The sequence below is a fragment of the Clinocottus analis genome, unplaced genomic scaffold (genome assembly GCF_023055335.1).
Source record: "Clinocottus analis isolate CAN_PGR_092001 unplaced genomic scaffold, fCliAna1.0.p SCAF_10, whole genome shotgun sequence".
Taxonomy (NCBI): Eukaryota; Metazoa; Chordata; class Actinopteri; order Perciformes; family Cottidae; genus Clinocottus; species Clinocottus analis.
Genome location: NW_027175821.1, coordinates 3,679,393 through 3,706,640, shown reverse-complemented (window position 1 = coordinate 3,706,640; position 27,248 = coordinate 3,679,393). Strand labels below are relative to the sequence as shown.

Below are 27,248 nucleotides of genomic sequence, written 5' to 3'. Positions count from 1 at the left end.
CTATAAAGTGGCCGGCTAAAGGCTGCTCGGGGCTGAGTGTTGCAATTAATCCACTTAAGTGCAGTTAAGGGGGTTTTCACAGCCAAGGTGCATTTGATTTGGTGAGGGGTGAAGTTGTTACTCAGTAGCGGGAAAGGTTTCATCGCGGACAAAAGCAAGGAACGGTGTTAATGATCGATGCGCTCGTGTGTTACAAACAAGTAAAATATCCCTTAAGGCCGGCTCAGTTAATTGATAACCTCGCACACGTTAACAAAAAGCCACCCTGCAGTCGTAAAACTTTCTGAATGGGTCTTAAAGTACATCACTGAAATGGAAATGTCTTCTTTTAGAGGCCCGCTGTTCGAATCGTAACCGCTCGGTCTTGTTCTGCATTGTGCGACCTGTGTCGACGACTTCCTGTGTGTTTGTTTTTTTTTTAACGGTGCGTTCTCCTCGTCTCTTCCAGGAGCCCCATTGAAAGTGTGTCCGCAGGGTTTCTCCTGCTGCACGCTGGAGATGGAGGAGAAGCTGAGCCAGCAGAGCCACACGGAGATCAAAGCGCCCGTCTCCAGGCTTAGCACCAACCTACAATCCACCTTCAGACAGAGGCACGACCACTTTGACAGTAAGCAAACACACACACACACACACGCATGCATGCACGCGCCAGCCCACTTTTCAGACTCGAGTGTGCCGGGCGCTCCCGCGGCAGCACTTGCGTTTTTGACGGACGCTCCCACCTGCCGGCGCACGACCCCCCTCGGGCGGAGACAGTCAGTCTGTGTCCGTCGGCCCGTCCACCTGTCGCTCAACGTCTCAGCCCCGCGCCTCATCATCCGCCCCCACGCTGCCCACTTCCTCCCTCTCTGCAGAGAGACATGCACACTTCCAGACGGACCACACACATCTTCAGATTTAGTCTTCTCTGTACTTCCTGTTTCTCTCTGTCTCTGTCTCTGTCTGTGTGTCTGTGTGTGTGTGTGTGTGTGTGTGTGCCTGTAAATATTGGTATCGGGTTTCTCTCTCTTGAGGGTGGGGAGCTCATGGGAACATGTAACAGTGCTGAGTCACCGAGGGAGCGCGACAGCTTTTGACCCCCCCCCCCCCTCCTCCAACTCAGCCAGCCGACCGTGTCACCGGGCGGAGAAGAAGAAGAAAAATAAGATTGAAAGATTAAACTTTCATACTTGAAAGTCTCTAAACGCATCGGAATGCTGCGTCCGTTTGATGTGCCTGATTTGATGCGTCTGTTTGTCCGTTTGTTTGTTTGCACACATGCGCGCCTGCGCACACGCGAGCCGGAGGCCTTCAGATCTTATGTGTCCGTGAAAGGGGGAAGAGGGGAAGGGGAGGGAGGCGAGCGATCGTCGGTAACGAGGAGAGTGTGTATTGCAGCCAGATGTGAACAGGAATGTGACGTGTCGGAATGCAGCGGCTGCCCGAGCCGCCCCGCCCCTCTTTCCCTCCTCTCTTACTGCCCCTTTTGTCCCCATCTGCTGCCCCGCACTCCCACAAACCTCCTCTCTTTTTTTCCTCCTCATACCCTCCTTCTCCCTTTTTTACATCACACGCGATATCTCGCCGTTCATGTTCGATCACTTTAACGTAGCGCCGCTGGTTTCTGACCCCGGCGCGCTCCTCTTGTCGCTTGTGTGAAGATGTTTTTGAAGCTGCAGCTATCCAGAAATTTGACCTCAACCCGAAAATATGTTTAGTTTAATGCCATAAAGACACAGACATCTGAAAATATTCACATTTTAGGAGCAGTAACCAGTGAAATTTAATGGTTATTTTTTATTGTCAATCCACTAATGGAATAACTGCAGCTCTACATTAAATAGTCAAATTATGTATTACAGATACCAAATCTCTGATGATGATTTATGTATTTAACTATGTAACTAATTCAATTTGGTCTTCTCCAGTTGCATATAATGTGACAACATAAAAATCGTTCCTCTTCCCACAGTAGCGCTTTCATGCTTTTTCCATTTTCTCCTGAGAGCGTAGCGGTACGCGTCGCAATAGGACAGAAAGAGAAAAAGCAGAACGATTTCCAGGTTGAATAAGCACATCGGCATCTCTTGTAGCTGTTTTGCATTTTGGTCCGTTGGGGCTGCGAGCGGTGACGTTTTTTATTGTCTGCACATTTAATAATGGATGTGTTCCTGCTGAGAAAGATGGCGAGACTAAAAAAAGGAGCTCTTTGATTTAAAAGAACTGATACTGGAAACAAGGTTGTCTTTTTACATAACTATAAAAATAAAATAAAAAAGCTGTTATCCCTGGTTTACCCAGATGTGTGTAACACAAACATCACACCGGACTAATCGCGCAAAAGTCAGAAGCCTGAATAGCTGAAAGGTCAACTTTCTGCCCAGGAGGGCTGACAGGTTGCTGCTGTCTCTGAACTGTTAGATGTGAGATCTCTTTACAAAAGCCTGCTGTGCTGTCTTCCACCTGGGACACCGGACCGTCTCTCTCACTGGATACGGTGACGGGCTCGGGTTTCCCGGTCCTATCATTTCCTGTTTTTGTCGAGACGGCACAGGATGTGACCCTTTTTGTTGTTGTTTTCTGCGCTACCGATGGAGAGGCCGTCACGACGATGACGCTCTCGACACAACTGAACACACTCAGGAAGCGGTGTGTGTGATTAGACGGCCTCCTCTCTCTCTTCATGCTGCCTGGAGCTCGGAGTCACGGCCAATTAAAGACCAGGGCCGGGAATAGTCTCTCCTCGCTGTGTGTTTGTCCTGGCCTCAGCCTGGCTGTCCTGCTGCACTGACCCCGTCCAGCAGAGCTAGCCTATGTCTGGGATTTAAGCGCTTGGATTAAGGCCCCTTCTCTCCAGACACACACACACACACACACACACACACACACACACACACACACAAGAGACATCCATCCGAAAGCTCTGAAGTCCAACAGCAGGAGGGACAGGATCCCATCCCGTAAGAAAAGGGAGAAGCGCAGGGACTAATTGGCACAAATAGGATGCAATTACTGCCTGGGCTGGGATTGGGAGGAGCAGAGTTTATAGGGACGGGGGTGGAGGTTTTACCGGGGGAGGGGAAGGAGGTGGAGGAGGAGGAGGAGGAGGAGGGGAGGTGGATCTCCTAGGAGGAGGAAGTGGGAGGGAGGAGTGGGCGGAGAATCGGTCAGCTCCTCTGTTCCCATGATGGATCGGGCCCACAGATCATCGCGTATAATTTAGGGCCTTCTCTGCAACATGTGGAAATGATGACAGGGCGGCGGGGAGGGAGAGAGGAGGAAGACGAGCGCTCGCCGAGGCAGCAGTCATCCTTCTTCCTTACATTTTTTTTGCTACAGCGTTCCCTCTCTCTCGCTTTCTCTCCCGTGTAACCTTTCACCCAGATTCCCGCAGACCATTGGCGGAGCGACCGGCAACACTTTTAATGGAAAAATCATGAGGGAGTGAGTGTTCAGCTCCCCGGCCTGTTGGCAGACGGCTGTGTGTCATAAACTGTTTTTAATGACAATGCAAGATGCCTGTGTAATGCTGCTCATACTTCAGACCCCCAGTTTGGGCCAAAGAGCCCCCCCCCACACACACACACACACTCCCCCGCTACCACCACACACACACACAGCAACACACACACACACCCGGCTCTCTTATTAACCAGTGGGTTTGTCCAAACTCATTACAGGGCTTATCTGTTTAGCATATAGGCATTACCGCTCTAATAAACTGTAGAAAGGAAATAGAGAAGTTTGGGTTTGTCCTCCCGCTTCAACCCCCTCCTCCTCCTCCTCCTCCTCCTCCTCCTCTTCACCTCCTCCGTCTCCTTTCACTGACTTTAAACTTGTGGCTACTATGACATTCTTGGGGTGGGGGTGGACCTTTTGTTTTAATCTCTGTCAATGGAGCGTGGAACTTGGTGCCCTCTCCTCTAGCTTTGTGTGTGTGTGTGTGTGTGTGTGTGTGTGTGTGTGTGTGTGTGTGTGTGTGTGTGTGTGTGTGTGTGTGTGTGTGTGTGTGTGTGGAGGGGGGGTGCAATGATGGCGTGGAGGTAAATGGAGGGGCTGCAGTGTTTCCGGTATCCTTGGCGACACAGTGGGGGGATTTGGAGTTAAAAAAGCCCTCAACTTAACCCGCCCCAAGCTGCCCTCACCCCTCCCCTACCTCATTTTTTCTTTTTAGTGTGTCAGGCTGAAGTGGAAGTGACAGCGCTAGTGTGTGTGTGTGTGTGTGTGTGTGCGTGTGCATGTGTGTGTGTCCTGGTGGCGCGGAGCGTTTAGTGACTCCCCCTGTGAGAGCATGGGAACTTTACATTTCAAAGCCGAGCAGAGGGCACTCAGAGAATCTGCAGCGGGACAGAAGTTGTGTGCGCGGGGGGAGAGAGGGATGAGTGAAAGGGGGGAAAGAGTGTATGCTTGCATGCACGCAAGACTGAAGGTGAAGCATTTTTCAGAGACTCTGAGGAATTCTCATTTTGTTCAGATTAAGAAAGTTGGAAGGAGGGGGGGGGGGGGGTGTTGAGGAGGGGGTGTCTGTGGGAGAGGGGGGGGTCTTGGATTATTGGGGGTGGGGGTGATGGACATTCCTCAGGATGAAGTAGGTCATTGTTCCCTGTCTCTAGTGAAGAGAGCTCTCTGAAGGAACTGATGAAGTGAAAGCGGTGGAGGGAGGGAGATGCAGGGCTACATGGGGTGGGGGGTGGGGGGGTACAGGTCCCATATATGGAGGAGGAGGAGGATGAGGAGGGGGGGACGGGGTCGCATTATTCAGTAATCCTATTGAAAATGCCTCTGAAGGACAGTCCAGGACAAGCCGGGAGAAAGGAAAGCGAATGGAATGTGACAACAGAAAAATGCCATTGATGGTGGTCAGTTTGAAGCGGCTTGATGCGGAGAGACGTCCCTCAGCTGAATGCAGAGTCCGCCGGGAGCCCCGGCTCGTTCAGCCTGACAGAGATGCTCCGGCTCCACCTTTTTTCTCCCTGCTTCACTCCTCTCAGCTCCTCAATTCCAAACGTTCCTCCCCTCCTCTCGCCACCAAACGTTCTTTTTCCCTTTTTCATCCGAAGGTTTTTACGCTCAAACTGTTGAGGTGCGATGAGAGCGTCAGGATGTGGGCGCACAGGTAAAGTCCACAGGTGGTGGGCCCTACATCTCTTTAGGTGCAGCATGAGGTGGCTGTAGCTCATGGGGTTGAGTGGTCATCCTGAAACCGCGAGGGAGCCGGTTCAATTCCCAAGTCTCCCCATAGTTTGCATGTCAAGGTGTCTCTGAGCAAGACACTGAACCTCCCCGGGTGCTTTTCCACTGCAATGCAGAGACCAAATTTCATGTATTTATGTAAAAAAAATACTATGTACTATGACAAAAATAAAGTTTCTTTTTCTATTGTGCTTTTTAACTGTCGACAACGTCAAATAATGTAGTTATTTACACGCCGCTGTGGTCGTGCTGGAATCTGTCTGTTGCAATAACCTGACGAAAACCTCACAATGTTGCCGCGCGGTTGCTTTTTTGTTTTGTAATGGAAGCACTAAGTGCAACTTTCCTGTGCCCAAAACAAGCCAATCCATGAGCAGAAGTTATTAAATTAACGATCGATTAAAAAAAATGTAAAATAATCCCGGAGCCAATCCATGAGCAGAAGTTATTAAATTAACGATCGATTTAAAAAAAAGTAAAATAATCCCGGCCTCTGTAGATTGCCTCCAGCAGTATGTCACCCATCATGCAAACTACATTTCCTTCGCGGCGCCGTTAGGATCCACCATGTAGACGGGCATGAAATGTTAACAAAGTCAACTTGTGTGTTCGGGCTCTCTGGCAGCCTCAGCGTTTAGTCATCGCACTAATCCGCCATCCTCTTTCTTCCTCTTTCCCAAACAGACTTTTTCCGCGAGCTTTTGAAAAACGCGGAGGCCTCGCTGCACAGCATGTTCGTGCGAACGTACGGGATGATGTACGTGAAGAACGCGGAGCTGTTCAAGAACCTCTTCAAGTCCCTGACGCGCTACTACGTGTCCGGCAGCGCCGCCGTCAACCTGGACTCCACCATGTCGGACTTCTGGGCCGACCTCCTGGAGAGGATGTTCCGGCTGGTCAACGTGCAGTACGACTTCAGCGACGCCTACATGGAGTGCGTGAGCCGGCACACGGAGCAGCTGCAGCCCTTCGGCGACGTGCCGCGCAAGCTCCGCGCGCAGCTGTCGCGCACCTTCGTCGCCGCGCGCACCTTCGTCCGCGGCCTGACCGTCATGCAAGAGGTGGTCAACAAAGTCTCCACGGTACGTTTTTTTTTTTCGAGACAGAAGACAGAAGACGGCTTCCAGGAAGCTCCGTTCCTAACCCCCTTCCTTCTGTGTTCCTGACTTCATATCGTTCTTGTAAAAAAAAACTGGCTTCGCTTCGACTGCAGTGTCTCTGATAACATAAGCCATGTTGACTCTCCTGGGGAAGGCATGTTTTTTCACTGCAGCGAGCGATTCATTAGGGATAAGTTCTGTTTCGTCTACGTGGATGGGTGTCCCGCTGTGGTGAAATGATAACGGTCTTGCCTCCTGCCTCCTCCAGGTCACGGCCTCTCCCAGCTGCGTGCGAGCGTCCATGAAGATGCTGTACTGTCCCTACTGCTCGGGCCAAGTGGCGCTGAAACCCTGCCAGAATTACTGTCTGAATGTGTTGCGGGGGTGTCTGGCCAACCAGGCCGACCTGGACATCGAGTGGAACAACTTCCTCGGTAAGCGATCCAGGACGCCTCCTGCAGCCGTTATTTCACGGACCCGACCGAGAGAAGCACCCTGCCGAGCGTTGGATTTGAAAACACATTTATTAAACTCACTGCTTCTATGTTCTTGTCAAACTCGCCACTGCACTGCTCGCTTTGCACCCCCGTTAAAAAAAACATATATATATCATAAAAGTGTGATCTAATCTGCCTTATCTTAGCATGCACTCCTTTTGAAACCGTGACACCAGTGTGACACGATGGGATTGGGGGTAATTAGATGAAATATATACATATGCCTCCAGTGTATTTTGTGGGTTCATTGCACTCAAGCAAGAACCAATTTAACAGCACAGTGTTTATTAAAAAAAAGAACGACTCTTGTGCAAACACGCCCTTCATTCTTTAGCATCTTGTATAAGTCCAGGGAGAGGGGTAGTGCAAGTTGTACATGTTGTGACCCATAGCATGAATGCAGCGCCTGTGTTGTGTAAACGGAGTCGGATCCGTTTCATTACCTACAGGGCGCGCGCGCTCGTCCACCATTCCCCTCGTTGTACATTTATTCGACACAACTCACATTGACCAAAGATGTTTCCTGGTTTCTTTACCGCTTGTCGAACGCATCCGTCCCTGACTGCTGACGCCGCTCACTGTCAGTGGAGGCGTCCGGCTTTATGAGCCGACGGGGCTCGCTTTCACCCGCTGACCGTCTCCCGCTCTCAGGCGGGTGCTGCCCCCTTGTGGCCGTTTTTTTGTCAAGCTTTTTTTTAAAAATAAAGAAATCTGACTTCTCAATGATTCCATTTCTTCTTCTCTTATTCATTTGATGTTCTGTTTTTTTTCAGATGGCATGCTCGGTCTCGCGGATCGGCTCGAAGGTCCCTTTAATTTCGAGTCCGTCATGGATCCCATCGACGTGAGGATTTCGGACGCCATCATGAACATGCAGGAGAACAGCATGCAAGTGTCGCAGAAAGTCAGTATCGCGTCGCAGCGTTTTTTTTTTTTAAGAAATGAAGAGCTCTGTTCCATCAAGTTCACTCGATTACTCGTTGATTTTTTACCGACAGGTTTTCCAAGGATGTGGGCAGCCCAAGGCGAGCATGGCCTTCCGCAACAAACGCTCCATCAAGGAAACGGGCTTCAGCGGACGCTTCCGCCCTTACGGCCCCGAAGCTCGGCCCACGACCGCCGCCGGGACCAGTTTGGATCGACTGGTAATGGACGAGGAGGAAGCCGGAGCGCAACCGCACTTCTGCTTTTGGTTTTTACGTCTTTTGAGTCTGAGACTTTCTTTTCTTTTTTTTTTATTTCAATGCAGACCAGCGATGTGAAGAAGAAGCTGAAACATGCAAAAAAGTTCTGGTCCACGTTGCCGGAGACGGTTTGTGCAGGTGAGAGGATCGCACCTGGGGACGACTGCTGGAATGGAACGGCAAAAAGCAGGTAAGATATACACACACACACACACACACACACACACACAAACACACACAAATAATCTACATCTCACTGTCTTTTAACATATCGTAAAATAATCCAACATCTCGGCTAACATGGATTCCCGCTTCCACATAGGTACGAGTCAGTGGTCATCGGCAACGGCCTGGCCAACCAGGTGTCGAACCCGGACGTGGACGTGGACATCACAAAGCCGGACATCGTGATCCGCAGTCAGATCGCAGCTTTGAAGGAGATGACGAGCTGGCTGAAAGCCGCTCACAGCGGCAACGGCAACGACATGTTCATCGACAACGGTGAGGACGCCGAGCGCTCGGCACGGTTTTCTTCATGACATAATGTCCAAGTTCAACACATCTGACCTTCTTCTTCTTCTTCTTCTTCTTCTTCTTCTTCTTCTTCTTCTTCTTCTTCTTCTTCTTCTTTTTATCCTTCTTCTTATCCTCCTCCTTCTTCTTCTTCTTCTTCTTCTTCTTCTTCTTCTTCTTCTCCACCTTCTTCTTCTCTTCCTCCTCCTTCTCTTTCTACTGCTCCTCCTCCTTCTCCTTTTTCTTCTTCTCCTCCTCCTCCTCCTCTTCCTACATCTTCTTCCTCCTTCTCCTCCTCCAGATGAGGAAATCAGCGGAGGGGAGGAGAGCGGCAGCGGCTGCGACTCTCCGTCCTGCGACACGGACCGGGACATCTACTTCTCCACGCCCCCGAACCCCGGCACGCCCGCCCTGGAGGAGAAGGTCCGAGGTCTGCCGAAATCTGGCGGCGTGGCCGCAAAGGGAAGCGTGGCGCTGGCGCTCTGCGGGCTGGCCCTGCTCGCCGCCCACTTGAGATAAAACTTGGCTGGGCAAGAAGAGGAAGAGAACGACCGGGAATGACGGCGCGAAGGAGAAAACTGTCAGAGACTTTAAAAAGACTGCCTTCAGGACCTTGGACTGTCCGCCATTTGGGGAGGGGGAGGGGCGGGTGGGGAGGGAGGGAGGGGAGAAGACTCTTCTTAATATTACAATAACTTCACTTTTAATTATTTGTATGTTTTTAAGGACATCCGTGTACAGCAATACAATTTCCTTGCCAAGACATCCACCTGCCCCCCGCCCTCCTCCCTCTAGATACACCTTTACTCCTTGTGGCTCTTTTGGAGCTACGCTATGGTTCTGCTTACAGCAACACAAACGTCATACAATTGTCTTATTTTGGCAAGTTTAATCCTCATAATCCATTTGTCGTGCCTTCTTCTGTGATGTCCGAATAGTTTCCCCCCGATGTTTGGTTGAACAGTGAGTGCCTGTGGTGGGACATGTCTTCATATTTCTGAGGATGTTCTTTCTTTCCTTTTTTTTTTTTAATTCAGAGATTGTTGTCGCGGGTGTTAACAGTGGTTCGTATGCGAACGCTGAATGTTTGCATCCGTGCCTACGTCGTGAAAAAGGAAGGAAGGAATTATGGAGCCGGCCAGTTTCTGTCAACCGGGGAAATACAGCGAGAGAAGTTGCAGCACAGGGATTAATGTTTGACCTGCAGGTGGAATCGTCCTTTTTTTTTTTTTAGAAGAGCTTTTGCAAGGTTCAAAAACGTTCATATTGTACGTCTGCTGTGAGATTCATCACAACCGTTTCCCTCAGACATTTTTTAATTTCACTTCCCCCAGCTCAAACAGTTCAGCGGTAAAGGTCGAACCTCGCGGTCAATGCAGTCTTGCGATGTTGAGTTGAAAGTGTCCGACATGAGGAGACGTGTGACCCGGCGTCCTGGTGAAAGGTGACCGGCGTGGAGGCAGAAGGACTCCTCCTGGCATTAACCCTAAAGAAGGCAGCGCTGACAAGTCCTGAATGCCCCTTTTTTATGATTTTTTTTTAATTTTTTTTTTGGTACTGTGAGCTCAGTTCAGCACAGAGGATCTGACTCTCTACAGTCTTGTTTAGAAAGAGAAGGCGGCAACACGTACGTTCATCAAGCGAGAGGAGAGGAACAAAGTGCTTTGATCAAATGAAATCAAGAAAAAAAGATTATTTTAATACAGGGTTTTGTGTCGAAGAGGTGTTGTAATGTTTAGCTATTTTTGGTATGAAGATATATATTAGGTACTACAGTGGATTTTACTGCTAGTTTTAGGTGGTGGAAGAGGACAATGTGCACAGATATCGGACAGTTTTTTTTGGTCAATGCACAGTTTTAATTTTTTTTTTGGTGCTCCTTTTTTTGTTTGTTTTTTCGCCCACGTCCCCGGTCCCACAACACACACACTTGTGCCTCGTGACCGGGTAAATGGACTCTGGACCATTTGATCCATTCCTACATTCTCATCATTTCAACTTGAGGTGGGATGTTAAACTTTAAACTACCAAAATGAATGCAAAGTAATGGCGCCTCTTTTATTTTTTTTTATTTTTATTTTTTACCTTGGTACATTATTAGCAACTTCTTGAGGTAAAAAAGAAAGAATGTAGATGTTGATGATTTGTATCCAGTACGTGCTCTGATCCCCTGTAGGGTGTTTGAGTACATCGTTACCAGCTGACAAGCACAACATAAGGTTTTCTATATCTTCTAATGTTATAATAACTGGGTCTGTTAAGTTACATTAGCTCCATTTCATCTCTAAAACGACGCTGCGCCATGTAGCGTTTGTACAGTAACTTATGCATGTCTTCTAACGTCCTTGTAAACATGCCTTTAGAACCAACATAGATGGTCCGAGATACAGTATTCAAGATGTTTCCATATGCAAAAACACGGGTGGTAGAGAGTAATTGATTTGAATTGATTTGGGGGGGGGGGGGTTTAAACATGCATTTTTGTGAAAATTAGACTGGTTCCACATGTTTCTCATGCGTCTGCAGGTCTGAAGCATTCAGCTGCAGGTGAGACGGACGGTAACGACTGGACACAACTTCTGTGCCTCTTGTTCGCCTTTTTGAAATTGACAGGTTGATTGTAAGCTTCCATGAAAATGTTCTTTCAAAACAAAAGTGACGTTACCAACCAACGAGGGCACCAATATTAAGAATCTGACTTTTCAAAGGAACGACAAAACAAGCAAACCCACGTAGACGTACTGCCGCTTCGACGTAAAAAGATAACAGAGCGGAGCTTCGGCAGCTCGATCTGGCTTTGCCTTTCCGCACGCGGCTGCCTCCGTTCAGTTCCCCCCCACCCCGGTGTTTTGTGTCCCGCCAGCATTTCCACCAGGGGCTCGTGCGCGTGTCGACGTCACGTGTGAAGAGATGTGTCGAGTGTGAAGAAACCCAACTTTCTGAGGGGCGGGAGGAGAATGTGTCAAGGGTGAGGACGGTAAATGTCTGTGCTTGCGGGCCGGGGCGGCAACATCTTCCAGCTGGCTGGGAGTTGGCCCGGCCGGCTGGATGTTGTTCATTTGATCCACGGGAGCAACTTTTCCGTCTAGCGACGTTAAAAAAGTTGAGCTGGACAAGGCGCTGAAAAGCCTTCCATCAGCCTTCGGCCCACAAGGACAGAAGAAAGGACTCTCTTCCTGAGAAGAGACTGAGAAGAATAAAGAAATGAAAAAAGTGTAAATAAAGAGCAGCCGTTTTTAGATGTCTCTAAAAGAGGCCATAACAGTACATCAGATTTTTACTTGTCAGAGTATCTCCTAAATGTTATGGAAAAAAAACCAAGATGAGATAGATGTTAAATTGTAAGAGAAAATGTATATTAAACAACATTTCTTAGTCTTGTTGAAATAAAGACTGCCAATATTTAAACTGTTGTGACTGGTCTCATTTCGTCGTCTCTCTTGATGGACCGACTCGTCCCCAAATGGCCACAGTTTGACCGGAAAGTCACGACTGTGAATAAGTAGCCACCAGATGATGGATTATGACACGAGTCTAAAGGGAGCTGATGGGGGGGAAAAAAGTTTTATATTTTTGCTCTTGAGAAACACAGTAAGGCTATTTCTATATTAAAAAAACGTTTTGTTTACATTACACTTCATTATTTGTACAGCTTTTTGTCCAGGCGGACATGCAAAAGTTAACTTTGTTAAGGTTTATTTCAGAAAGCTAAAGCAAAACTTTTTTTCCGTCACTCTTGTCCTTGAATTGCCATGTTTTTTTCCCCTCATTTTTTGTCGTCATCAGACATCTCTCGACTGAATGAATCTTTACTTTAGGTAATCGGATCTGTCCCGATCGTCACTACGGTGTAACAGAAGTCCCTTTCAGTTGTGTCCAGTGTGTCTCTGCCTCGCAGAGCCTCAAGTAATAGTCATGCAGGATCACTTTGCTTGTGACCCATGATGTGGATTCTTGCACACATGTGACACGTTTGTATACACAAGTTAATGTCTCGTGCTCCGCGCTCAACAAGTTGTAGGTGACACTTCCTCACCGCTACCCTTTGCACTATCTTCATGCACACGTTAACACTGTCTAAATTACCTTATAATTCAAGATGCTTGAATGTTATTACACATGTTGTATATATATTCCTTGCAAATATCATTTAGGGTTCATTAAGATTTATTCCTTTACATGCAACTTTTATACAGTAATTATATTGTGTTTATATTTTATTCTAATTCCAATATTTGAAGATCACTTTATATACATTGTATGTGTGTTTAGTCTGGAGAGAGCTACTAATGCTTTGTGAATCGACAATAAAACCTTGAAAAACACAACTTAAACATGCTCAGTAGTTCTTCTCATCAGCGGTGGATTTACCACAGATGGCCTAAATGTGATTACAAATCACAACCAAGTCCAAGATATTGTTTCTAACCATTTAGAGATTATAATTAATCATGGAGACGTCTGTATTTCACAAATAGACATGGCTTTGTTGTTAATTCTGACACGCAGTTGACTCACTATCTCTACATGGAAGTGGTTTTAGCTAAAGCAAGCAATACATTAAAAACGATGTGCTATTTCAACACCTGAATTATATTCCCGACAATAAAATATATAAAATAAGACTTTTTTCATTTAAATGTATAAAAACTAAAATATATCAGAAGAATTGCCTTTTTTCGTTGATGTCGGCCCCCAAAAAGTATTAATGTGTAGTATCTAATAAGTAGAAACTATTATAGCATAAAATACAAACCTCATATCACTAAACATCACAACTATTTAAAAAAACATTTAGAGTTTTAATAAACTAACTCAAACAAACGAGTACTTTTAGATATTTTGTGCTACTGTACCGACTGTATCTTAGTATTCACGTCTTTTTTTACCGTAACATTTGTGTAACACTGAAACCGGTCCGGCGGAAGTTGTGCTCACGGCCTTGTCACAAAAGAAATGGCGAGCGGTATCGGCAGTGAGTAATATTTCCCAAATCTTTCTCTATTTTCTTTCCCATTGCATAACAGATATATCAGCAAACACTCTCTAAACATTGCAGTTAATTGAGTTTGGTCGAACCAAGTCGGGTTTGTTGCATGAAAAGACGTTACACCGCCTAGCTGTGTGTGTCTCATGAATGTGTCCCCCGTCATCACCGCTGCTAAGCTAACGTCAACGTAACTGTTTAGACTTTTAGCAAGCGCTACGTGTATACGTTATTGTCTGCACAGCCATGGCTTCGTGAGTATTTTAATTACGTGTACATGTTGCCTTTAAGCCCCGGTACTTGTACGAAAAGAAACGAAGTGCTACAGTGTCAGAAGCATCTTCAAGCTAGCAAATTACTGTAAACAATGTAGCTAGCTAACAGTAACTAGCTCGCTAACGTTGACAAACGAGAACATAAAAACCCTAGAAGACTGTTTTATATTATTAATTAATTACAGCCCGTGTGGTTATTTGGGTTGTATGGGGGGAAAGTGGCGTCATTTTGCGTAACTAGTATGTGCGACCATAAATAAATCCCCCCCGGGGAGAAAAACATTACCTGAGTTACCTGATATGACAGTTTTTTAGCTCGAAACATGGACGACAGCTTCATGTATTAACTCCGAGGACAGCGTCTCTCATCTATTTTCACCCGCGTTATGTGCACTTTAATTGTTCATTGTTTGTGCGCTGGCATCAAGCGTTTCTGTTCAGTAGCAACAAGCTGCCAGGAACCCTGGACGTGTTGTGAGCTCGCTGTTTATCTGCACTTTGTATTCCCAGAACACAAGATCCTGAATGTGGGCCCGACGGAGCCCTGGTCCGTCAGGGAGAAACTGTGCCTGGCCTCCTCTGTTATGAGGAGTGGCGACCAAAACTGGTAAGAAACAGACCTACTCAATATGTTTAGTCAACTGCTTGTGTCATTCACAAAGGGGTAAAAGTGCATCATAATACAGGCAGATGTCTGTCTGTTATATGAGTACGTCCATGTGTTGGGCAGCTACGGCAGAAGTAACGCCAGGGGAACACGTATAATTAAGAAGCATCCAGATATTTATTCCTGTTTATGCACACTTGGATTTACTTTACGTTACTTTACTTTAGCTTCCATACATTATCTGGTTATGTCCATCTTTTAGGACACATATAGTCTCCTGTTAAATCTGTTAGTCTCAAGTCTCACCACTAGGGGTCAGACTTGGGCAACTAATAAGCAGTTTATAAGAGAAGACAAATATAACTGTGTATTTATAATTTTAAAGAAATCTGCGTAACCCTTTAATTAAAATAAGATTCATTTTGACAGCTACTATGACATAGTAGCCCACCATGTTTTAACCTTTCACTTGTCTTTATTTATTCTCAATTTGAATGCATTTCTTCAGTTTCCACATTCATGGATTTTCAGATTGTTTTCTCAACATGTGTGTTGACTCTGAGGAATTTCTCTCTGTCTTCCAGGGTGTCTGTAAGTAGAGCCATCAAGCCTTTCTCAGAGCCTGGCCGTCCACCTGACTGGTTCTCACAGAAGGTAAGAAATCTACAAACCTACAAATGATTTTCTCGTTGTGTCTTTTGAGCAGATAACTATGCCGAGTTCTACTCGGGCTGCGGTGGAAATGCACCTCAGGATAACAAGCTTTCTCTCTGTTCGCAGCACTGTGCCTCACAATACTCCGAGCTGCTAGAGGCCACAGAAGCTCCCAAGTCAGTACTCTAACGCAGACGTAGCAAAACACCTCCGACTTCTAACAATGTGTCGACGCTTTTGTTGGTGAACGCAGGTCAAATGTTGTGTGAGTTAACCCAAAGCGCTTTTGCCCTTCTGTACTGCAGGCGTAAGCGTGGTGAGAAGGGCGAGGTGGTCGAAACCATTGAAGATGTCATCGTGCGTAGGCTGACCACAGAGAGGATAGAGGAACTGAAAAAACTGCTGCGAGACACACAAGAGCAGTACAGGTACACACACTGAGGGTAGAGTGATCGACCTGCAACCGCAAGGGAGTCGGTTCGATCCCTGGTCTCCCCATAGCTCCTCGAGCAAGACACTGAACCCCCAGTGGCTCGGCGCTTCACAGCGGCCCACTGCTCCTTACTTGCTACGGATGGGTTAAATGCAGAGACAAAATGTCATGTGTTTATGTAGAATGACAAACATAATAAAGTGTTAAAATACATTTGATTTTGAAAACTTGATCTTTAACCCTGCTGTGCTTTCTGTCCTGACAGGAAGTTGAAGAAGGATATGGATCTGATACAGACGGGTCACATGGACTCCCAGCTGAAGGAGCTGTGGACAGAGATCACACTGTGAGGCTCCTATCGTTTTTTTTGTTTGATACACTAACATGTGATTACAGAGCAAGATGTGCATTCATATGCTACAGAAAAACAGTTACAAAAAAGCTCATATATTTTTTGGGGAGTTTTTCTGTTCATTCAACACCACCGTATCTGAAATCCCTTCTTATTTAATATATAGTGCACTACATTTACTCTCTGCCATTTTTTTTTGACTGTCTAAATTCTGAGTGTGTAAGTGTTTCTCAAAAACTCAACACTGGAAAAAAAAACGAAAAAGTAAAGCCTATTGCACAGTTACCACTTTCTATCAATCCCATAATGCAGAGCGTCGCTTGTCATAGATGCAAAAATAACCGTGTTACTCAGCACCTGTCGGTGATGACACCAAAAGAGTGTCAGAAGTCTTCAGTCTTGGCTCACAGTAGAGTGAAGTACTGAGTGTCTAGTTATATTGAGGAGAGTACAGTTATCTCTATAGAGCATGGCAGAGCGTTTATCTGGTTGCGGCGTTGCAGACACAGTCCAACATCTTTACCTTTTTCTATTCTATTAAACTGGGATTTTTGTCTTCTCCCCAACCTTAGAAAGAAGAAGCAGGCTGAGGAGGAAGCAGAACAGAAGAGGAAAGCCACAGAGACGGCGTTCCAAGGTAGGTTCAGTCTGTTGACGTCTTTGTTATCTCTGTGGCGGGTGTTGCCACACGTTCCCTTCACATGACCCGGCATGACGTTGCATCAAACACACTGCTCTGTGAACAACACGTCTGTTCCTCAAGGTGTGAATAAATTTCATACTAATTGCAGTGTTGTGTTTTATGACATGGTTATACTGTGTAAAACACATTTATCTTCATGATCAGGGCATATTATGTATAACAAGTATTGTGAAACAAAACGTGAAAATGTATATTCCAGTCGGGACGAACCTACTTGACTACTTTTCTCTGGCCTCTACTTGGAATGTTGGTTTTTATTACCTGTTAAGACGAGCAAGTTTTTGGGGGTTTTTGGCTCTTAATTTCTGTGCTGCAGTTTCATTTCTTCTAAAGGAAAGAAAAATATTGATGCGCTCTCGCTTCCTCTGCTCCTCTCGGTCCATCGCAGCTCGCCAGGTGCTGAAAAACACGCCCAAGCGTCTGCCCAGCATCACGGTCCGTTCTCCTCTGGGTGCCAGCCCCCCCACCGTGGACTCTGTGGCTGACTCTTCGGTCCCCACGACGCCCATGGATACAGGCGGTGTGGCCACCGATGACATCACCAGCACCACCAGCACCACCACTACCACCACACACTCAGTTGTAAGAACATCCTCTAATAGAGCCTTACATAGTCATGTAGCAGTGATGAGATACCACAAGAATACCGCCAACACAGAGAGAAACATATGTTGTGGAAGGTTTTCTTTATTCTATTATGAAGGGAACTTCACAATCGGTGCACTGAAGTTTAATTCAGGCTCCACTGTCATCGATTTAGAGGCTGTCGCATGCATCAAAAGTCCTTCATGTGTTTGTTTTCAGTAATATCTTGACATTGATGTCAGAACTACTGCATAGACTCCACAAAAGTGCCTACCTGTATCTCCGATTAGTTTTTGTTGAGTCAGATGCTCGAGATACTTCAGCACTCTGCGCCCGACCGCTCTCACTGATTTCTTTGCCGCCCCCGCCAGGCCCAGGGGGTCGGAGTGTTTCTCCCGTCGTCGGACGCTCCGGGCGCGGGGCCCAAAGACGGAGGAGGAGGCCTGGCCGCTCAAGTGGACGACTCGCCGCAGAAGAGGCTTCTGACCCAGAAGGCCACGCCGCCGCCCTCCCCGCTCCTGTCGGAACTGCTGAAAAAAGGCAACCTCATCACGGCCAGCCCCCGCCTGGTAAGAGCCCGATCAGACCGGAAACCTCCAAGAATGCCAGCAATTAAACACAATAGGACATCATACAAGGCAACAGGCAGGACTCTGTTGTAAACGCCTCAAAAGATATACCGCTTAAAGACCAATTTATAGAACGCTACTATAAACTGAAACTTGAAATGTCGAATATTCAATATTCACTTGAAGTGGCTGCTGGTAAAACTTAATGAGCATATGGAGGATTGGCTTTGCAGCTTTTTACAACTTTTCTTATTTTACCCTGCGTTTTTTTTCGATATTGCCACGTTCTAATGTCAACATCGTCAGAGTTTATATCTTTATGTGTGCGTTCATTCACTGCTTTGGTGACTTTCTTTGCCAGACGGATTCAAATTTAATGTCTTTGAATGTTTGTAACGTATCCTCACCCCCCCGCCCTCCTCACAACGGGTCTAAAAGATCATAGCAATGCTGGATTAAAACCTTTGACATTTTGTTGACGTCAGGTTGGTGAGGGAGACTCGACTGGAAGCCTCACCAACGGAGTCCAGACGGTCACCGCAGCCACCGCCTTACCACCTGGTCATGAGGTCATCACAGGTAAATACACACAGAGACGCATGTGTCTGTGACATGAATAGATGAGAGGAGAAAGACTCCTGTACTGTTCATGGTGTACACGAGATAAAGATACTGGGCTCAGAACTAATAATTACTTATACAACCTTGCAGGTTTTCATTTTGTTCTCATTTCCTCTTTGCGTGTGTGTGTGTGTGTGTGTTTGTTTGCAGAAGGTGAAGCGGAAGCTGCGGTGAAGGTGGAGCTCGGTGAGGAGGCAGGCTTAGTGGAAGAGGACCTCGTAGCCGTGTCTTACATGGGAGACGAGTTGGACCTGGAGACAGTGGGAGACATCATCGCTATCATAGAGGAAAAGGTACACGCTGTGGTCTGGTTGCCTTTTTAATGATGTCAATTGGGGAGTGTGTGTTGGACTTAAGTGCGTGACGGATGAAATCACATTACTGCACCAATATGTAAAGGAGTAATGTATTACTACCTGCAGGGAAACACACTTAAGGTCCAGATTTTTTATTTACTGAACACCAAAGAAAGATTTTCTGCTGTTCATGACGGTAACACTCATTTGTTGAAGGATCACTCTCCAGTCGGTGACCTCTGGAGTGCTTTACTCCTTGTTTACGTGCTATTAAGAAGTGTAAAATTCACTCATGTAGTCGTGTGTGGAATTATGAGTGCAGAAAAAGACCTCTAGGTATTGCATTATATAACAAAAACAACATTTGAGATAATACTGGCTATAAGATCAGATCAGATAATCCTTTATTAGTCCATCTTAGTGGGACATTTGCAGAATTGCAGCGTTTCAGTCTTTTCTCTCTGTCCTTCCCTCCTTCTTCCCAGGTCGATGACTCTGTGGAGGCCTTGGATGCAGCAGCAGTGGAAGCCGCTCTCTCCTTGTGTGAAGAGGCGGTCTCGGAGGGACACACCCTCCCCGGCCCCTGGGAGACCCAGGAGCTGAAGGCTTCGGACCCGGCGCCCGCCGTCCAAGACCCCGACCCCGCTCAGGAGCCTCAGGATGCGGCCGCGGCGTCGGCCCTGACCCCCGCGGGCGCAGAGGCCCAGAATCAAGCGGAAACCAAACGAGAACAACAACAGCAGCAGCTCAAGGGAAACTGCGAGGGGCCCGAGGTCACGGGAAGCGATGTCACCTCTGACGACGGCGCAACAGGAAGCGAGGTCATGGAGGAGGGGGCGGGGGCGGCGGCGGCGGCAGGGAAGGAGGCCGCCGAGACGACGGTCAAGAGCGAAGGAGAGGAGTGGAGCCAGCCGGAGCCCAACCCGCCCTGCTTGGGTAGGTGCTGCCACGTCACACAGAAATCCTCCTGAGATGTTCCTCTAGTTCTAATCCTCTTCTCATTCCTGTCCCACAGACTCCGAGGACAGCTCCGTGTCCGGGAAAGAGTCCAAGGTAACACACCTACGCACACACACTTACACACACAACCTTTGTGAAACAGTCATTCGACTCAATATGTGTGTGTGTGTTCTTGAACCCAGGAGGTGAAGGAGGAGGAGGCGGGGAGCGAGGGCTACCCAGAAGAAGGGATGGAGCTGAAGGAGGAGTGCGGGGAGGGGGAGGGGCCCTACCTGTCAGAGGTGGAGCGGGCCGCCAGCGAGAGTGAGGACGGCTACGGCCCGCCCTCGCAGCGCTACACGGCCGACTCCATGGCCAGCAGCCCGGCCTCGTCCTCGCAGCTGTAGGTGTCCACGAAAAAAAGGGCCGCGATCGTTGTGTCGTAATCACCATTTTGTAATATGTAGTGGGGGAAGTGGCTTGTATGCATCCAGAGCCGTGTCCTCAGCTTAAAATGCATTCGTCATGGACGTTCAGGTCATGACCTCTGAATCATGTTCGGACTCTATTTCGTTTCTCAGAGCTACACAATGTGCGGCTGCTGACGTAACAATCCTAACAGTGCGTGCTTTTTGTCTCCGCCTGCCGCTCTTCTGCTTCTTGTTTCCACTCTCCGGGCACTTCCCAATCCTCTCTCTCTACATTCCCGCTCTGTCTTCACTTCCTCTTTCTTTCTCTTTCTCTGCGTCAGCTCGACATGCGGCGAGGACCAGGAGGCGGTGCAGGCCCAGAAGATCTGGAAGAAAGCCATCATGCTGGTGTGGAGAGCCGCAGCCAACCACAGGTGGAGCTTTTTCTTGGAACGCCGCGACCTTCAGCAATGAATCGGAGTCTTTGTCGGCTGAAAAACACTCCAGCAGTAGTGCCACGTGTTTTAAGGTCGTCACCGTGGCCGACCTGGTTGTAATGAGCTGAATAGATTAGGAGATTTAAGAAACATTGAAGGCCTCAACACCCCAAAAACACTTTGTCAAAGCACCAGCATATATATATATATATATATATATATATATATATATATATATATATATATATATATATATATATATATATATATATATATATATATATATATATATATACACCCCCAGAAACAACACCAAGGACGTGACCTTGGTGTCTTCAATTATAGCTACAGGCCAAATACTGTAAACTAATTATTTCCGTATGTTTTTTTTCCTGATTTTTGTTGATCTTTCCCATAAGTACAACAGACGCAGAGACAAGAATAATGTTAATTGTGGCTAATATCCAATAGCAGCCAAAGATCTGTGAAAACCAGCCCATGAATGAGTTTAAATCTTTGACTGAACTCCATTGCCCAGCGTTTTTCTTTTTTCTTTTCAACACACTTTATTTTTAAAAAAAAGAGAAATAAAATGAATTTACTGCAGAAAAACCATCAAATGGTTACAGGAAACCATTTTTAATTGTTACTTTGTGAATTCCTGCTCCTCTCAGGTATGCCAGCGTCTTCCTGCAGCCCGTGTCGGACGACATCGCACCTGGTTACCATAGCATCGTGCACAGGTAAGACCGCGGCCACGCAGACTCTCTCAAAGTACCACTCGCTTGCACTTTCAGGCCTTTTATTCCCCCCCAAAAAATCTCCCTTGTTCCTCCCACCGTCCCCGTCCCTCCCTCCAGACCCATGGACCTGTCGGCCATCAAGAAGAACATCGAGTCCGGCGTGATCCGCACCACGGCCGAGTTCCAGCGCGACATCATGCTGATGTTCCAGAACGCCGTCATGTACAACTCGTCGGACCACGACGTGTACCACATGGCGCTGGAGATGCAGCGCGACGTCCTGGAGCACGTGCAGCAGTTCCTGGCCACGCAGCTCATCATGCAGACCTCGGAGAGCGCCATCTCCGCCAAGAGCCTGCGCGGCAGGGAGGGCAACCGTAAGCCAGGAGAGCCGGCTGAGAAGGTGGGTTGGGCGACTTGTTGGGGGACAAATTAGGATTCCCTTAAAAAAAAAAAAAGTCTGATTCTGATGAAGCACTCAATAAACCTCCAACTGCAAACATTTCACTGTGAATGTTTTTGCTCTGAGACTTGATCCATCCTTGTTTTCATAGAACCCTTAATTTTAATGCAACCAGGTGCAGATGGTGGGGAGCGCAGTGCTTTCTTATCTTCAGCTGTCAGAAAACTGATGCAGTGACGAGTGTTTGGAGGAAAAAGATCTGGAGTGTACGTGCAGAATAAAGCTAAATACACACTAGCAGAAAAAAGAAAGAAATGGCGTTTCTTCAGCGCAGCGAGAGACAATATATTGGAATCACCTCGCTATATGTGGAGCGAGCTCAGGAAAGGGACAAAAAAAGACTTGACACTTCCCATTTGTATAGTTCTAAAAGCTTTATTCATGAAATGCATCGTTTGAAAATGTCTTGATGTTCAGCTTTAGAGTTTGACGACGGTCTGTCTGTGTTGGCTGGCGTCACGTCGAGTGTGTATGAAGATGCTTCACGGAAAAGATAAACATCCAGTAACAAAGATCCTGTTCGTATTTGTTGAACAGGAGGTCTGTGCGGAGAGATGAATGGATGAATGGATGAATGGATATGTTACACAGTCTGTTCATAGAGTAGCTTGTTGACTCGAGTCACACATTTGTTGAAGTTTGGTTCTTTTTATTTTTTATTTTTCATTTTCTTTTATCAAACTTTGTCTGAAAAGATACCTGACTCATGCTCTACATGTCTTAAATGACCGTGGTCACCGGTGTTCATGTCCTTGGAACTATTTGAATGGATTAAGAGCATCATCATCTTCATCATCATCATCATCGTCGTCGTATATATATATCAAATGCGGGGCCTTTGTTTTGGATTGACTGCTCTGTTTCTAATATCTTTTTTTTATAAATATGTTGTATCATTTAGAGATTGTGTACTTGATCGTATGTGTGTTATCTCCTTCCATCAATGTGGGACAATTTACTCATGTGAATAAAACTAACTTGAACTGCTTGAAACTTCTAGGAGGAACGGTTTGGCTCTCTGTTTTGACGTTACATTGAACGACACGCCTTCACTGTCTGTTGAATCATCTCATACATGAATTTAAAGAACTTGTGTTGAACCTTTTTATTGGGACCAAAACTCCTCGATGTCTCTCACTTTGTCCGGTTCCTGCCGTCTGACTCGTTCCTCGATGATTTAGTTAAAGTGCGGATGACGCCGCTCTCTCTCTCTCGGCGTGCATCACATGCTTTGTGTTTGCGTTTCACCTTCACACACACACACACACACACACACACGTGGTGATCTGGGCCTCCTGTCGGCTCGCTGCGATGTGCTTCAGTGGAAAAACTCCTCGTGTTGACTTCCCTGCTGGTTCATGTCCTGCATGCCGGCTGCCCCTCCTCACTAACGTGTGTGTGTCAGTGAGAGAGAGTGTGTGTGTGTGTGTGTGTGTGAGTGTGAGTGAGTCAGTCAGTCTTGAGTGTGTGTCTAACAGGGTTCTCGTAGGTCATGGCATTTTTGAAGTATCATGGAATTTAGAAATGTCTAAATGTCTGCGAATTTTCTCAGGAAGTTCAGAATTATTGTTGAATTTTGCAAATGTTTTTTTTAAATGTTTTTAAAGGCTCTAACAAAAATGATAAAAATCTATTGATTGGCTTCTCTACAGCAGAGTTTAATCACCTCAACAGTTAAAACCACGTCTGTAGGTCACGGAGGTGTTACGACTGAATGGATGTCATGATATTTTTCATACTGGCCATGATGGGAACTGTGGTATGGGGTGTGTGTGTGTGTGTGTGTGAGAGCTGGCTTAAAGGTGGGAGCGTGCTCGCCTGCTTGTATTCGTGCCTGATTGTCTCAGGTGTGTTTATCTCCGTCTGTGTGTAGCAGTCTCACCTTTTACGATCTGCATATTCGAGTTGTGCGTGTGTGTGTGTGTGTGTGCGTGTGTGTGTGTGTGTGTGTGTGTGCGCGAGCGAGCGAGCAGCGGTCGAACGAGCGCTCGTTCCTCGGTGCGCTTCCGTGTGTGACGCAGACTTGTGTGAAACTTGCTTTCTCACGCACGTGTGTGTGTTTTTCTCTCTCTTTCTCACTCCAATGTTTGTCCTCCTACAGGACAGTGTCCCAATGGCCTCTCCTGCTTTCCTTCTCTCTCTCTTTGTAAGTATTCAGGTTCTCCCCTCAGATTTCACCAGAACCAGGCCACGCTATGCGCACACGCTTGCCTCAAAGCAAACACACACATGTTGAAACACTCTCTCTACACATCTGTTTCTTCCTCTCATCTCTTTTCTTTCTCTGGGTCAGTTTAGTGGCAATAAAGGAAGCAAAATAAAGCTAGGATTTAACTTTAAAGCATTAAACGGACCACTGTTAATACTGTAAATATTAAACAATTCAACAATTTCCATTTGAACATTTTTGGCAATGTTTTCAAAACCAATATTTAATTTAGAATAACAAATAAAAGTACACAATCATTGTGTTTTATTCTCCTTCCCGAGAGCATGAAACAAATCCTCATGAGTAGAGGAAGACTGATAATTAAAGGTTATTATCGGCGTACACGTCGACCGATAAGTTGCAAGAAGTTGCAGCACAGAAGAGCAAAATGACGTCTGAGGTTGTTTTTTTACAATCACTGTGGCGTTGACGTAGTTTTCTCACCAGGAAGCTGCTCGGTGTGCATCTGGGTCCTAATCCACATGAAGCATGAAGATAGTTTGTTACGGTTATGTGTTGATGTTAAAATAAACATTTACCACCACGTCTGAAACACTTCCCTAAAAATATCAAGCGGAAAAACAATTTATCGTTCACTCATCGTGTAAGTTAATATGATTTAAAGCCTCTGAGACTAAATAATAAACAAACGACATCACTCGTCACCAGTAACTCTGATCTGCTTCGTCAGCCCTGTGTGTGTTTGTTAGTGTGTGTGCGTGTGTGAGATATTGCCTCTCCTGCAATATTTTGGCTTTAAAGCGCTCTAAAGATGCACAGTTGTAATCAGCAACACCGCAATATTGACCCACTGCATTGAAGTAAGTGACTTTTTCTCCCCAACTGGGCCATGAAGCCTCAAACCCAAAGAGAGCTGTGAGTAAAAACATGAGCAGTGAAGACGTAGTAACCCTGTAAGGTCACCTCACAGTGAAAATAGGGTTTCATGGCCTTTACAAAAGAAGACGGCGTCCGTTGTTTGACTTCGCTTTTCGTTTCCTTTGAGTCAGACTTGATGCCACTGAGACGTCCACTTCTCTAACCCATCTTAGTTTTTACTTCCTCGCGCGTTGAACGTAGTCATCTAGCTGGTCGGGTTGCAATGACAAGGTGAAGGACGGCGTTGCCCCCGACCTCTAAGCTACTAAACTTATTTAGCCAAACAGAAGAAGAAAAAAGCCGACAGTTGATCACAACTCAAAGGCCTCTTTGTCTCTCTCTCTCTCGCTCTCTCTCTCTCTGACAGCTTCACACACACCTCTGAACACACTGTCCTCGTCACCCTCATAAACTTTAAGTTCTGTTTTTGACACAATATCCTCACCACACACACAGACACACACACACACACACACACACACGCAGGCTCCCGTAACCTGTCATCACCAAAGCTTCCGTCGGCCTCCGGTCAGTGACCCCATGCCGGCTTCCTGTGTGTGTCTGTTTACGTGCGGTTGTCCGTGTCTTTGCATGTTCTAATTTCTTTTCTCCTTCTTTTGAATTCTTTCTTCTATTTGTTTATTTATTTTTGTACTTCATCATGTTTTTATTTGCTCCGTTCGTCATTTGGAGAGGAAGCCTCACGGGGTGGACTTTGCTGTGTTTTTTTCTTTCGTTTTTTTTTTTGTGCGGAGCGCATTCGCGTGAGGAGGTCTGACGCCGGGCCTCCCGTCACTCTGTCCAACTGACCTTTGACCTTAACGCCCTCATGTGAATTTTCTTTTTCCGTCTCTTTCTCTCTTCCCTCCCCTTTCTCCTCGTCTGTCTCTGTGCTGCAGGACGGAGGCACTAGGGGTCGCCGTAGTGCCATGGAGGCCGACCTCAAAATGAAGAAATAGACTTGAGTCACTCGGGAGGCGGAGGTGAATACTGAACGCTCACTTTGGTTGTTTTCTGAAGAGGACTGTGCAGTCTGCGTGTGTGTGTGTGTGTGCATATACACACTTCTTCATCTGTACTTTGGTGTCCACGAGGGCGTGTGTGTAAACGGTTATGTCCGTGTGTGTGTGTGTGTGTGTGTGTGTGTGTGTGTGTGTGAGGGCTGCACAGAGCTTCTTCTTCATGTGATTGGTTTACGTGCAGCGCCATTGGGAATCCGTTCCACTTTCCCCCCCACGTGTCATTTTCACCAGCAAAGCGTCGTCCCTCTGCTGAGACGGAGCAGTGAAGGAAATCATGTGACGGAGAGATGAAGAAAGAAAGAAAGAAAAAACACTTTCACCAGCAAAAGTTTGTTTGGGATGAAATGATGAAGGGCGGGATGAGCGCTGCTCGCTAGATTTGATCACGTTGCATCGTGTTTGCGTCACTACGAGCCGATCGACTGAGCTGTGTCCGGCCCGCATGGGCTGAGAGACTCTGGACGACAACAACAACAACAACAACAACAACCACCACCCCCCACATGGCCAATCATAATGTACAGGTCCACGATTTCCAGAACTACTACTGCATGTTGGTCTGTGATCGCTGCTAAAACGTTCTTCAAATGTATCACAAATCTTTTACGACTGGATTTCCTGACCTTTTTTTTCTTCCAGCGTCTTTCTATATTTAGAAAATCTGATGTTGCCACCAGACTGGCTGTCTTTCAGTCAGCTGGTTGATACATTTCCCAGTTGTTTTTTTGCTTGTTTTTCAGGCCTATTAACTGCAAATTGCATCTACTTTACATTTATTTGAAGTTCCCACGACCTTCCCAGTGGAATCGTCCATTCAGTTCTGGAGACTATGTTAACTCGTCTTCGTCAATCAACTTTATAACAGAAATAAAAAAAACATGCTTCATGGTAAACGGCGTGTTTCCGTTTATCTGCGCTCCTGTGCGGTGCCCAGTTTTAATCGTGTTGCATTCAAGGACACTCGTGCATCTGAGATTATTTTCCAGAATACAAGCTATCATGGAAGCTGTTAGATGCTTATCGTTTGTTTTTACATTTAAAAGATCCTTTGCAAGCAGACTTTACAATTTCAAATGCCGGAGTGTCCTTGAAAGCACCATCGGTGTTTTCAAAACGACAAACCGAAGGCGAACAACTGATGATCTTAACCTCAAATGCCACGGCTCGTTCGTTTGTTGTGAAATGAATGGAAACCAATAGCTGCCTTTAAGGTAGAGAATCAGAAAATGTCTGCAAACTAAATGTATTCGTAAAATAGTTGGCTGTGTCGTAAAACGCTGGTGTTTCACGGAGTGTGTTGACGGGTGGAGTCGGTTGTTATAGTATCGACGCGTCCCAACTTGGCTTAAGATGTAGCGTCAGAAACATGTTTGTAATGTGTGTTTAGAGTACAAAGGAAAGTTTTGTACCCGTGAGATGGACCGTGTAGAGTTGTGTTTGGGTAGCCGATACATGTATCACGTCTTCTGTTGTACATTTGTTAAATAAAGATTATTTGATCTAAATTGAAACCAGGGTTTTGTATTTGCTTTTAGAGTCTAGCTATACAAATCCACTCGAGATGCCGCGTTAACTTTGTAATCATTTTCCCTGACTCT

At 46.5% G+C, this 27,248-nt stretch overlaps 2 protein-coding genes across 7 annotated transcripts; both read left to right on the top strand.

The window, feature by feature from the left end:
* Positions 1-453: 453 nt before the first annotated feature.
* gpc4 (glypican 4) lies at positions 454-9,084 on the top strand. The gene is made up of 8 exons (XM_068584014.1): positions 454-607; positions 5,857-6,254; positions 6,541-6,706; positions 7,543-7,673; positions 7,768-7,914; positions 8,019-8,143; positions 8,276-8,454; positions 8,768-9,084. Exons 1-8 carry the CDS (start codon positions 499-501, stop codon positions 8,983-8,985), a joined length of 1,473 nt encoding a protein of 490 aa, XP_068440115.1. The 5' UTR covers positions 454-498; the 3' UTR covers positions 8,986-9,084.
* Positions 9,085-13,387: 4,303 nt separating this feature from the next.
* brd8b (bromodomain containing 8b) lies at positions 13,388-27,133 on the top strand. Of its 6 annotated transcripts, XM_068585878.1 has the most exons (19): positions 13,388-13,441; positions 14,239-14,335; positions 14,920-14,989; positions 15,116-15,165; positions 15,295-15,417; positions 15,688-15,768; positions 16,347-16,411; positions 16,866-17,059; positions 17,434-17,631; positions 18,117-18,210; positions 18,403-18,545; positions 19,034-19,484; positions 19,564-19,601; positions 19,691-19,890; positions 20,239-20,331; positions 21,009-21,077; positions 21,195-21,480; positions 23,642-23,686; positions 25,528-27,133. In XM_068585878.1, exons 1-19 carry the CDS (start codon positions 13,423-13,425, stop codon positions 25,585-25,587), a joined length of 2,376 nt encoding a protein of 791 aa, XP_068441979.1. In that variant the 5' UTR covers positions 13,388-13,422; the 3' UTR covers positions 25,588-27,133. The 6 variants fall into 6 exon arrangements, with proteins under 6 accessions (XP_068441979.1, XP_068441988.1, XP_068441969.1 ...); XM_068585887.1 differs by lacking the exon at positions 23,642-23,686; XM_068585868.1 differs by lacking the exon at positions 25,528-27,133 and having other exon boundaries at positions 23,642-25,510.
* The last annotated feature ends 115 nt before the right edge of the window (positions 27,134-27,248 follow it).